At 32.8% G+C, this 14136-nt stretch overlaps 3 protein-coding genes across 3 annotated transcripts; 1 reads left to right on the forward strand and 2 right to left on the reverse strand.

Annotated features, from left to right (window-relative positions):
• The first annotated feature begins 1384 nt into the window (after positions 1-1384).
• On the forward strand, positions 1385-4191 carry LOC101263829 (organic cation/carnitine transporter 4-like). Its single transcript, XM_004244124.5, has 2 exons — positions 1385-1885; positions 2721-4191. Exons 1-2 carry the CDS (start codon positions 1471-1473, stop codon positions 3884-3886), a joined length of 1581 nt encoding a protein of 526 aa, XP_004244172.1. The 5' UTR covers positions 1385-1470; the 3' UTR covers positions 3887-4191.
• A 475-nt stretch (positions 4192-4666) lies between these two features.
• On the reverse strand, positions 4667-8541 carry LOC101262935 (organic cation/carnitine transporter 4). The gene is made up of 2 exons (XM_004244121.5): positions 7779-8541; positions 4667-5910 (listed from the first exon to the last, which is right to left on the reverse strand). Exons 1-2 carry the CDS (start codon positions 8209-8211, stop codon positions 4739-4741), a joined length of 1605 nt encoding a protein of 534 aa, XP_004244169.1. The 5' UTR covers positions 8212-8541; the 3' UTR covers positions 4667-4738.
• Positions 8542-10557: 2016 nt separating this feature from the next.
• GRAS2 (protein) lies at positions 10558-13804 on the reverse strand. Its single transcript, NM_001306176.1, has 2 exons — positions 13639-13804; positions 10558-12594 (listed from the first exon to the last, which is right to left on the reverse strand). The coding sequence occupies exon 2, from the start codon at positions 12521-12523 to the stop codon at positions 10772-10774; it is 1752 nt and encodes a 583-aa protein (NP_001293105.1). The 5' UTR covers positions 12524-12594; positions 13639-13804; the 3' UTR covers positions 10558-10771.
• Positions 13805-14136: the final 332 nt, after the last annotated feature.

The following is a 14136-nucleotide window of genomic DNA, read 5'->3' on the forward strand; positions in this document are numbered from 1 at the left end:
TATTGCTATCAAAGATATTGTCATTGATTTTAAGAATATAATAATAATAATAATGATGTGTACATTTTCATTTCCATGTAGTCATTTCATAAATCTTTCATCAATTTGACAATATATTAAGTATCATATTTAATTTTAAACCGTCTATATAATTGCGGTACAAGAATTAATGAAAGCTATACACACATCTTATTAATTAATTATTTATTATAAAAGTAAATTATGCAATTTATTATAAATAAATATTTTATTAGTGGGAACATTTACACCAGAGACTTTTGGAATACCAATTTACAAAAGAGTAACTATTCATAACTTACACTTTTCTAATTTCTACTCTTAATAAATTTACTTATTTTTTCTCCTCTTTTTTACTTTTTTGTAATTATAACATATCTGTAAATAAATATAGACAAAGTGACGTGGCACGTCGCACCTTTCCGTAGCTAATAACTTATTCGTCTTCTTTTTTTTTCCCTCCAACTCTATATATACAATAATTAGCCACAGAAAAAGTTTAAAATATTAAATATTTTATTTAATAATTTAATTTAATGATGGTGCGAAGCCCCTACCTAGTTATAAATATAAGAAATAAAAGTTTATCTAAGAGTCAATCTTTCGCCAAAAAGTTAACATATAAAGAAGAAATTAAATGTACTACAATAATTATTGTGATGTGATACTAATAATTAAACATAATAGGAGTATTAGCTAATTAAACTTAAGAAGCTATTAAAAGTCAATAAAATAAAATAAAAGACGGCCATTTGGACATAAATTTGGTTGGTTTCTAAAATTTTAAAAGATATATGGTGATTATTTAAGCAAATGTTTTTGTTAACATAATTGATTCGTTATTTCAATTCCAAATTCCAAATACAATATTTTTATATTAACAAAAAAACACTTTTAACTTTCAAATGCTCTTTTTCCAGATAACTCCAATATTACTTATACAGACAATAGATGACTAAAAATTTGCAAGGAAATTTAATTTAAATAATAATAAATATATACTCATCTATCAATAAACTTTCACCAATATATACTCATCTATCAATAAACTTTCACCGATATGTTACTCAGGCTCTTCAAAAATATCAAAAATACACATACATAAGTAGAACTTTTTTTAAAATAGTTTTAGATAATTCACCATTATGACATCAAAAATAAATAATCCGTCTTACTTAGCTTATTAATAAGAATTCGATTCTACATGTAATTATTCACTAAAGTAGTCTAAATAATTAACATGTTCTACAGAATTTGTTACTAAATACCTCATATCTATCTTATTCTTTTTCATAATTCATTAGTAGTTAAAAATGGTAAATATTATGCTACAGAAGGTGGTTTGTCATAAATTTCTACAGGAATATAGGTGCACAATCTCATCATATTTGCAAATTAGTCTTTAAATATCGTTGTGGTACAATATAATATCATTAATAGGTAAAATAATAAATGTCGTCGGCGTTATCATCAAACAACAACTTACACGACGATGGCGGCGACCTCAGGTCGCCACTCGCCTCCTCTCAGGAGGAGGCGAACTCGAAAAAAATAACAATGGATGAGATGTTGGAGAAGTATTGCGGGGAGTTCGGGTTGTGGCAGGTGAGACACCTAGTGTTAACCTGCTTGGCTTGGTTACTAGAGGGGATTCTAACCATGGTTATGATCTTTGCGGATCGTGAACCAGCGTGGCATTATGTGACGAGCCACGCTGGTGCAACGAGCCGGTGTTCTTCTGAACCCGGCTCGTGGGAATGGACAGGTGGAAAGGGAAGTTCTACGATGTCTGAATTTGGATTAATATGCGGAGAAAAGTATAAGGTTGGGCTTGTTCAATCTATATTTTTCGCTGGCTGCATGATCGGTACGTTTTTTCATAAATAGCCCCTTTTTAGTTGTTATTATTGAAAAATCAAAATCGTTACTTCGATAGAGTTTGGGAGATAATTATTTACTAGATTAAGTAGGGATGTGGATTATTTGGATTATATTGAAAAATCGAACTGAGTATTAGCTTGGATTGATTTTTTTGTTTGGTTTTGAATTTATAATTTACTTAGATTGATTTCAGATTTAAAAAAATAAAAACCAAAAGAATGATTATTTATATATATATATATATATATATATGTATATATATTATGTTTCTAATTTTTGACATAACCGAATAACCAAACCAAAAAGATAAAACAAAAACAAAATCAAACCAAATTTATTTTGGTTTGGATAGGGTACACTTTTTAAAAACCAAAAACCGGAAAAAAATAAATCGATTTGTAGAAAACTAAACCGAAATTGAATGCACACCCTAGATTTTGGTGCGTCTAGATACGTTCAGATATGTCCATATACATGTATCTCCAGATAAATATGGTTAAAAATTAGGTGTAATTTGTTCTTGATTCGTCGCATTCAAGTTGATTCATTCACTCTCATATGTATATTATATCTACGTACAAATATTTGCATTTATCTAGTGTGATTAGCATATATTTTGAATACATAACAATCTCCTCATCTCACTCGGCTCTCTCTTTTTTAATATATTCAATAGTAAAAATATATGTATCTAAGTATAGCTTTTTCAATATATGATAGAAATCTTTTAATTAGTAGTCAAATACATAATATTTTTAAAATATAGATAATAATAGTATATATGGTAACACATTTTTTAAAAATTGATTTTTTTTTCACAGGTGCGGGAGTATTTGGACATTTATCAGATACAAAATTAGGGAGAAAAGGCTCTTTAACTATAGTTTGCATTTTGAATGCAATTTTTAGTATTCTAACTGCATTCTCTTCTGATTACTCAACCTACGTCCTATTTCGATTTCTCTCCGGTTTCAGCAACGGCGGAACCGGCCTTTGTGCTTTCGTTCTCGCCACTGAACCGGTTGGCCAATCATGGCGTGGCGTAGCTGGAATGTCCACTTTATATCTATACTCTACTGGAATAGTCCTTGTATCCGCCATTGCCTATTTCATCCAACCGTGGCGATCTCTCTACATTGCTTCATCAATCCCTTCCCTTATTTTCGTTATCTTCGTATTACCTTTCCTCCACGAGTCACCTAGATGGTACCTCGTTAGAGGAAAAGTAGACGAAGCTATGAAAATTATGCAGAAAATCGCGGTTTCTAATGGTAAACAGAGCATTCCTAATGGTATCGTACTCGCACTAGATAGTGAAGTAGTATCAAAGGACGATACCCCTAATAATCGTCGATTCAATACGAAAAAAGGCATAAACAGATCAATTTTAGATGTATTAAGATCTCCTGTCACGCGGATTCGGTTGTTGGTCGCTGTGGCTACTAACTTCTTTTGTTCCATTGTGTATTACGGGTTGAGTTTAAACGCGGTTAATCTCGGAACTAATTTATACCTCAACGTTGCACTTAATTCGGTTTCTGAAATGCCTGCCTATTTATTATCATCGTTAGTACTCGACAGGATTGGTAGAAAACCGTTAGCCATACGGACGATGTGGTTCAGTGCGATTTTCTGCTTAGTGGGGAGTACTTTGAAGATCATCGATGAGACGTGGAAATTAATTCCTATGGTGTGCGGATTGCTTGGGATATTTGGAATTTCTGCTACTTTTAATTTGTTGCTTGTGTATGGGATGGAATTGTTTCCAACTGTAGTGAGAAATGCAGCACTAGGATGCTCGAAGCAAGCCATAAATTTTGGGGCAATTTTGGCTCCAATTGTAGTTGTTTTAGGGGATGGTGTGCCGTTTGCTGTATTTGGGGTATGTGGTATTATTGGAGGAATTTTGGTAATGTATTTACCTGAGACGCTAAACAAGCCACTTTACGATACGATAGATGGATTGCAAGAAGGAGAAGCAAATTAAACCTGGGTTGGTAGCTTTGGATTACTTGAATAAAAAAAGAAAAGTTATGAACATTTGTTCTAGTGTTCGGATTGATGGTGAAGTAATGTTGTAAACACTAATTTTTTTTTTAAAAAAATGCAGGATCACCCGCCATTGGCTACCACCTCTGTCGCATCCGTGATCATAGGCTCAAGCATTTTAATGGCTTAAAGCAAAAATTAAATGGAACCTTAGATTTGAATAACTTTTATACAATTAATTTCTTCTAGTTTTCAATTGATAATATAATCATTCATATTTAAAATTATATAGTATTTCAAATATGTCAAATTTCTTTTAATAATTCCTTTATTTTTTATAAAAAAATTATTTTTTCTACAGATGGTATTCGATATTAATCAAAAAATAATAACTGACAACATACATTTGTTTGGGTGCTTTTTTTGTTTGACATTATCATTATTGATCCAAATTACATTGAGCTGATTCATCTGTATGAAGCTTTAATAAATCATCCCTTAATGATTGAGTTTGGTTACTAATGTCTTGGATATATCAAACGAAATAATATTGCTTTTTTTTTTTTTTGGCTTATCACACAATGATAGTTCATTATAAAGAATATAACATGGTGAATGTTACTTTTTATAATATATTATATAATTTTTTTGAAAAGATATTTATCTGATCATCCTCTATCCTTCTCCACCACTCACCATAGAGCACAATTTCATGCTTACCTTGTTATAACTAGGCATATGCCTTATGACAACCTAATATAAGATCAACTCTTAGCACTACAAGCCAATCCAAAATTACATTCAACAACTAAAAATACAATACAAAAAAAGTTCTCAAAAAACTAGCAAATTAAGATAAAATGCTTGGTTTCTTTGCTTCAGCTTCTTCCATTCCAGCCATTGTATCATATAATGGCCTGTTTAAAGTCTCTGGCAAGTAAATTACCAATAAGCCTCCTGCAATTCCACAAAATGCAAACACAGCAAATGGTATTCCACCCCCTAAAACAACTACAAAGGGGGCCAGAATGGCCCCCATTTGTGACGCCTGCGTTGCACATCCCAACGCAGCATTTCTTACCACGGTGGGAAACAACTCCATCGAATACACGAATAGTAGATTGTAAGTCCCAGCCATGCCAAATATACCTAGCACGCCACACACCATCCGAACCAACTTCCACGTTCCATCATCACCCTTTGCCAAACTTCCAGCTAAACAGAATATACCGCTGAACCACATTGTTCCTATCGCTAATGGCTTTCTACCAAGCTTGTCCAACACTAATGCTGTTAAAAAATAGGCAGGCATTTCAGCGACCGCGTTAAGAGCCACGTTGAGGTAGAGGTTGGTCCCGAGGTTAACAGCATTCAGGCTCAACCCGTAGTAAACAACCGAGCAAAGGAAGTTAATCAGCACAGCTAAGAATAACCGAAATCGTGTCAAAGGAAGCCTGAGTACATCTAATAAGGATCCGTTTAGGGCTTCTTTTGATACGGATTGAGAATCAGGAACATCATCATTCACTTCACTATCTAGAGCAAGAACAACGTCATCAGGGAGATGTTTACCGTTAGATTTGGCAATTCTGTTCATGATCTTCATAGCTTCGTCAATTTTCCCCCTCACGAGACACCAACGAGGTGACTCGTGAATGAAAGGGAGTAGTAAGATGACAAATATAACTGATGGAATTGACGAAGCTATGTAGAGTGATCGCCACGTTTGGAAGAAATATGCAATGGCGGATAAGGCGGCAATTCCAATAGAGAAGAAATAAAAAGTGGACATTCCAGCTACACCACGCCAGGACTGGCCAACGGGTTCAGTAGCAAGAACGAACGCGCAAAGGCCAGTCCCGCCGGTGCTGAAACCGGAGAGAAAACGGAATAAGGTATAAGTCCAATAATCCCAAGAAGTTGCAGTTAAACAACCAAAGATTGCATTCATAATGCAAACTATAGTTAAAGAGCCTTTTCTTCCCAATTTGGAATCTGATAAATGTCCAAATACTCCAGCACCTGAAAATCATTAATTCCAATGTGTTTTAGCAAAATCCAGTCGATTTTTTCTTTATGACAACGAAATTCGCGGCCGCTACTAGTTGGGGTAACACTATGATAAAAGCAACTTTTAGTGGCATTAAGTATTAACACTAATAAAGAGTGTTAAAAATTTTAGTGACATTAAGTATTAACACTAATAAAAAGTGTTAAAATTTTTATCGACATTAGTTAAGTGTCATTACAACCAATGTCGCTAAAGGCCTTAAGGATATATACAAAAAGTGACAACTGCCGCTAAAAATACATACTTAACAGCAATTATTAATAGTCATTTTTGTTAGCCCCTGCTCTTATGTAATAGTTCACAAAATTCAATCATATTAACTATCAAAAACTAATACAATTATCAATTCTAATAACACTTAATTAATATCGATGAAAAGTTTAAGTACCCTTACTAATGTTTATATTTATTTTTGTAAAGTCATTTTTGTAATAGCATAAATCGTATTAATCCAATGTACAAATATTTTTGGACCAATATTTGGTGGTGCAACATCATACAACATTCTTTTGGTGGTAAGATGTTAATCTTACACGTCTCAGTGATGCATGTGAAAATAAACAAGGTGTCATACTAAATAATTGAATAAAATAAAATAAATATATGGACAAGTCAAAAGAAACTGCTTGTCATCATCATCAATGATAATTTTGATAAGGATTTGCTCTCTGGATCACTACAGTATTTATTACAATATTAAATCACTATAGTGATATCTAATTATTTATTTTTCTAGACAATTCCTGTTACAGGTAACATGACATGACATTACATTAATAAGCTTTCTCTGCTCCATACGTATATTTTATTTTGAGTAACAATAAATAGTAATAATTCATGTAAATCTCGATACACCTAACACCTCCTCCTGGCTCTAGAGTTTTATCTTTTTTTTATATACTCTATTTCATATTTCTTTTTAACTTATTTTAATATTTAAAATAGTTCAATTTTTTGTTACAAAATTTAATCCTTATATACACCTTAAGATAATTCATCCAGTCTCAATTCATAATTTACCACTTCTATTTGTAATTCATTAAATATTAAATGCTCATCTTATATTATTCACGTTCTAGAGAAAATTTTAAGAATATATAATATTATAAATGCTGAATTATTTAATTTAGAGCAATACTTATCGAATGAAATAACTTTTTAGATTAAGTTAAAACTCGATAGTAACAACTATCTACCTCACACATAGAAAGAAGGAAGATACGGCGGATCGAGCAAGCATATTCTTAAGTATCCAAAAATGGGGTGCGTGTGTAATTAGTATGAAATTAAAAAAAGAAAAGGATATTCTAATACTAACCTAAAAGAATATTCACTTGTCAAGTTTATCCTGACTTTTTTTCCTTTTTTGCAAGAAGATAAATTTAACTTTAATATAATAATTTTATACGATGAACTCGATTAAAAAGAAGTAGGAAACCCATATATTATTATTATTGTCCTTATCTTCAATTAATTACGTCTCTCTGACATACATTGTCATTTGTGTCATTTAATTTAATTGAGAGTATGACAAGACTTAGAATATGAATTATTAACAATTCCTTAGCAAACTAAGATTTGGATTCAATCATTGTACTTTTTTTATTCTTTTACCTAAAATAAAATATTCCAAATAACACATCTTCGTCTACTTTGTACAAACTGATAAAAGAAACGACAAAATAATCCAAAGAATTTTAGTGTGGTAAATAATTAATTAAATGTGATATAGCATGTGTCTACGCCTCACTCGTGATGTTTTTTTCGAATAAAAATTAAAATCAAACAAATAAATTAACCGTGAATATAACGGACGTACCAATCATGCAGGCAGCGAAAAATAAGGATTGGACAAGTCCAACTTTATATTTCTGTCCACAAATTAAACCGAACTCTGATACCGTAGAACTTGCAGCTCCACCGGTCCATTCCCATGAACCCGGTTCAAGCCCGCACACACTTTTCGCGGTTGAATCGCACAACCGGTTCGGCAAACACCGCCAAGCCGGTTCACGATCGGCGAAAATCATAACCATAGTGTGTATTCCTTCTAGAGCCCACGCAAAGCTCGTTAATACAAAATGACTAAATTGCCACCAACCAAAATCGCCGCAGTATTTTTCCAACATTTGATCCATTGTTACTTTTTTTTGTTTTAAATATCCGTCGACACCAATCGACGGAATAAGCGGTGACCGAAGGTCATTTCGGTCACCGAGTAGATTTTGATCTACTGAAGAGGATTTTGACATTTTTTTTGTTTTTTTTTTTTTTATGGGAGTGGCGGCTAATACATGTGTTTTTGTGAGTTGCAGGTTTGTTGGTGAGAAGGAAAAGAGAAGTTAGCCTTGTTCTTATAGGGTGTTTTTTAAAAAAATAAAAATAAATAAGTGACAGAAATTTCGTCTTTAAATTCTCTTTATTATTATTATATCCTATTAGTTTTATAAATTTTCAGAATTTCTTATTTTTATATATTAAATTAATGTATTTCGAGCATCAAACTAATATATCAGGTATAAAATAAATATTAAATTAGTGCATCATGTATAAGATATAATGTATCTTACTAAATAATTAATGTATTTCGCGCATCAGATTAGTATATCAACGCTTATATTATTGTATCTTTTGAGAAATTTTTGTCATTATAAACTTATAAGCGACAAATGATAATTTTACCTTAAAAGTGTGATTTTTGTCTTTTGCTCAAAAAAAATTAGAATTATGGAAATGTTTAGGATATAATTACCTGTCAATTAAGAATATTTTTGTGGGAAAAGAATATGTTTATTATGTTTCAGAGCGAAGTATTTGAAAACGATTTTAATTTGGTGTGAATTATTAGAGTTTCATTCCTGAAGGGTTTATTGCCGTTAAAAATATTTTTTTTATTTAATTGCTTGTATTTAAATAAATCTTTGATTTTATAATGTGAATGAAATAAATACTGAATTTCTAGGAAGTTTAGTAAATAATTTTTTTGAAGTTTTTTATTTAGAGCAAAATGCTCCTACAAGAGTTTGAATATGTGAATCAAGAGTATATTTAAGTTTATTTATTTAATATAATGAATATTTTTAAGATTGTTAATAATTTAGAGATGAAATTAATAATTTGTCATAGAATTATTTTTTATTTAAAAATAAATATGGTTATTTTAACAACCGCTCAGGAAGTTGTCACCACTTTGACCCTCCTTTTACATGAGTTAATATATTTTGTGATCTTTCACGTAAATAGCAGGACAAATTTAACCCTCCTTTTACATGAGTTAATATATTTTGTGATCTTTCACGTAAATAGCAGGACAAATTTGTTGTTTAGTTTTCTAGTTGACGTATGTAAACTATATATGTATTTGTTGAATTATTTTTAATTTAATTAATTATTTGAATGACCATTTTGATTAATTTTTTAGTATCTTGATTCCCTTAGGAGAGCTTAATTAGACTCATTAATTAAATTTGGTTTCGATTTGATATCCAAGTATGAATCTAGCCATTGATTTAAGTCATTTATTTGAATTGTGTGATTAATTTACATTAAACATTAATTAATTTACTTTGTAAGGATTAAAACAGAATGTGACAAATCAGAAAAATCATTATGAAATTATTTTTCTTACTAATTAGGAGTAGTATTTTTAACAAACATGAAGATATGCATCTTAATTACTTCTGTATCGTAGCTATAAAATTTGGTGGAACTGCCATAATTGGACCCTACAAAGGATTTGGTCTTCGAAAGCATTTTGTCATACAAATTGACTTTATATTATTTTGGTACTCTTAAGTTTGTTCGATAAATTAATTATTTTATCGTTTAAACTAAAGTTTTCATATTAGAAATTTCAACATGCTTAAATTGTGTCTATTAAGTTTATTTTGCTGACATATCAAAAAACGTGTTTTTGACTTTTTATCAACATGGAAATAGCCTAAATTATATAATTTGCTGACTGAATATTCTTATAAGAAAAATAATGTTATATATTTTGTTGGAGGTAATGATTCACGTCCTTAATGAATTAATAGATGCCTTGATTAGATGGAAAAAAATATATCTAAACACACTCTTTATTAATACTATATAATGGGATTAATTGGTAATGAATTTGATTTATGTATATTTATTGTGCTTTTTTATATCACACACAAAATAGAGCTGGCATGCCATTTGGGCCTTTTATTTGTTTCTAGTTTCTATAGTTCACAAAGATAATGCTAAAAAGGAAATGTGATATCCTCTTTGTAATAGCCCATTTTGAGCTAAAGGCCTACACAACTTTTATAACATGTGAGAACTTGCCTAGGGTGTCTCACATCCCCTCCCCCCCACCCCCCACCCCTCTTTAGGAAAGAGCCCACCTCATTGTCTACTTTGGACATTTGTACGGCTTTAAAATGCGTCATTTGTACGACTTTGAAATGCGTTACTAATTACTGTAGTCTAAGATATGCACCCTCATATATCTTAGTCCTAATATATCAATATCTCTCGTGTTTTGTTGATGAGAAATTTGTTTGGATGTTATAACTCTTATTTTGTTGTTGCTCACACTTAGAAAGTCTAATGTTTACAAAATACATTTCCTTGAAGATCATGCAAGAAAAATTCCAAATTAAAGGGACAAACATTTTGATACATGAAATTATCTATGGAAGAGTGAAACTACATAACATGAAAGAAAGGCTATTTCATCTGCTGCTTTCTCCACTTACTGAACTTACATACTTAGTTATTTGCTAAACTAGATCTTCGCTAGACCCCGAGAGCTTAGTCCACCAGGCTGTCCTTTCGTAATTTTCTTCAGTGCCAAGCTGATGCAGAGATTAGGTTCCTCTTTTTCCATCCCAACAACATAGCTCCATCTTTCTCCACCAGTGTATAATGTTCTGAGTAGCACCTCATGAGGCTCTTTATCACTGAATTCACGTAAGAGCTCAGAGGATACTGGTGGAACCCTGCCATTGTGAACCTCAATTTCCATTTCCCTAATAGCTCGTGGCGTTCCACTCTTTCCATGCCCTCACATGCTATGACGTTAACTATATCCCTTGCCAAACAATGCTGCTCCACGTTGATTCTTTCCTTCCTGTCCCTTTCTAATGTCACATCTATGGACTCGAACATTGCAGAATAGTAGTCTAGAGCTTCTTGAAATCGAGGGAAAAAGGGGGCGGTGTTTGTGTTTGATTCTTGTTCCACCAACGTGACCACCTTTGGAGAAAATGACTTCACCATCCTTAGAAGCTCATCCCTTGGATTAGTCACGTCAACGCTCTCATCAGGTGTGTGGTGAAGTGTCAAAGGGAAGTTTACTGCCAGAGCCTCACCAGGCCTCACATCAAGCATGTCCCTGGTGACTTCAGGAGCAAAAACTGGTACAGCATGAAACTCAACAGGAATGTTGAATTTCTCAGAAATTGCTGCGAGCTTTTTTCCCACTACGGCCAATCCATCTCCTCGGGCGTATTTTGAAACTGGATCATCAATACCTGTAATACGTACATAAGGTGCACCGCTTGGCCTGGCCGCAAGAGCTTGAAGAAGAGTCAGCCATTGAGTCCCTTGTGCAATTTGGAAGTCTATAATGTGAATGCGATTTTCATTTCTACACGCATCTGCTATTGCACCATTTGCAGCCATGTAACCGAACTTTAGATAAGGGCATATCTCATATAAGATATGCATGTAGGAAAGCAAGTCCCAGCCTGCTGGTTCCTTACATCTGAGAGCCCTGTATATGTTGGTTCCGGATGCTTCTTTTCTTGCTACTAGCCCTTCTACGATGTAAGCACCGAGACGCTGGATTGGATCACCAGTAATGGACACAGCACTTCTTGCCTTGGCAATCAATTTTTCAAAATCATCCAAGTTGTTCTCAGCAAGAGCTCTGGCACACGCGATAAGCAGCTCCTTTAGGTTGCCAAAAGGAATCCCCTGCGACGGATAATCCACCATCGGTTTGTGATGCTCCTCACTTTGAATTATATCCCCTGATATGCCAAAAACAGAAACATGTGATGGCTGTGTTTCAATTCGATATGGAACCTGGCCATCTTGGTGCCACATACCGGACCTCTGACCACCTGATGCTTGTGGCTGCTGAATTTCCCCTGCAGAGGGGCTGGATGTTGTGACTTCTTCTGGCCCCATTAAAGCGGTCTCTAATTGAAGCAGCGCATGTTTCATGTTGTGACTGTGATTTGCATACTGGAGTAAAGAATTATCACCAGAATAAACCAGAAGATTGTTATGGTGGATATCTGGAGAGGGACTAGGCCTACAGAAATAATGATTATAATCCCGCGAGGAATTACTGCAAGGACTAGTCCCTGAAATATTTTCAGTAGAGCTGTGTTGCTCCAGGCTATCACTTAATGTGGTAGGGGTACCAGGATCATTATAGTTTGCAAATGGAGAATTCGGAGAATTTCCCGAATCAAATTTCAATATTCCCAACAGCCTATTAGGTATCGAAGGGGTAGTAGTCATAGAGTAAGAATATGGCAAATTCACATCAGTCGCACCATATCCATACAGATTGTGTGATTCCATACTATATGGCTATCATTACCTGCTATAAGCACAAGTCGCACTTAACAGCTTGTATCTGTTAAAATATCAACCTGCAAAAGATACAAGAACAAGCATAGATCAGTTTTGCCAGCCCTCGCTGATCGAAAAACAGAGTTTTCTAATGATGTAGAGAAGCAGAAAATACAAGTTCAAGCACAAGGAGCACAAACATGATTTTATGAGGCAAAATAAGATAAATCAATCTTGGTGATATTAACAACAACAGGTAACACTAACAATAATGAAATGCACAATTAGATTGAAATCACAACTTCACAACCACAACCGTTAGGATTTTCGAAACACAACAGATACATTCAACAACAACATACCGAGTGTAATCCAATGAGTAGTGAGACATCTATATCCCTCAACACACTTTCTACCCTACCAAAACTCCCATCTCTGCTCTCCTCCCAAAAGAACATTTAAACTTAACAGTATAATATGATAGTCGAGATGAGCGTAAACTGCCTTTGGACACCACAGTTGTAACAACAATCAATGAAAAAAAATCTCTAAAACTTATGTCAACACTAATAATTTCTTCGTTTAAAAAAGAATGACACTATTTTCTTACGACACTTATAAAATAAATGACACTTCCATTTCCTCTAATAACAAATTTGTATAGCTACACACGCATTATGTCCACTAGTTTAATAAATCTTATAAAATATCAGTTTCGAGTGAGTAACTAAATTTTCATTTTATGAATTGAAATATAATAAACTAAAAAACAAACCTTTGTAGCAGGGAAACCTTATTAAGCTACCAGTGTGGAAGTGAACCTACGTGTGTTCGACAGAACTCAATAGCTTTAGTTTAAATAGTATTTTATTAAAAAAATCATTAAATATGTAAAAATTATTTTAGTTTAGAGCATACTAACTTTTAAAAAGGCAAACTAAAATACTGAATTTATAAATTTTAAATTCTAACTTTCGCCTCTTAACTATAATATCCATGTCAAATCCAGTCTCGATACAGCAAAACCTAATCAGTTAACTAAATCGATTAGCTATTTGAACTTTCACCAAACTCATAACGAAGAACACAAACACTTGAAAATTGAAATTGAGAATGAACAATACCTGGTAAAAATTTACTGAAGATGCAACGCAAACTCGAAAATTCTTCAAAATTAGCAAATTCTATTATTTTTTTAAGTACGAATTTTTGAGATATAGAAAGGATAATTGAGAAGGAAAATGAGAAATTGCTTTGTTTTTATGTTGAAGAGGGTTGAGCTGACCCTTTAGTTTAGTAAATTTTGAATGCAAGTATTAATAGGGTTAAATTTGACGGAAATACTGACGGAATATTTTTAACGGAAGGTTTCGCCGACCACTAATTTCAACAATCGCTGAATGTTCCTGGGCCACTCACGCGCTACTTTGCTGTGTATAAATCACGATATTCGTATTTTTATCTAAAAATAAATCGTAAAATTTTAAACATGTTTTAATTAAGATTAATATATATAATCAAAAAAGAGAAGTTAACATAATATGAATACTTATCCGAGTTAACTCATGTGTTCAATTAGAATAAATTCAAATACTAAATCAAATTTTAACTTTTTTTCGTAT

This window comes from Solanum lycopersicum, chromosome 7, assembly GCF_036512215.1.
Source record: "Solanum lycopersicum chromosome 7, SLM_r2.1".
In the NCBI taxonomy this organism is placed as follows: Eukaryota; Viridiplantae; Streptophyta; class Magnoliopsida; order Solanales; family Solanaceae; genus Solanum; species Solanum lycopersicum.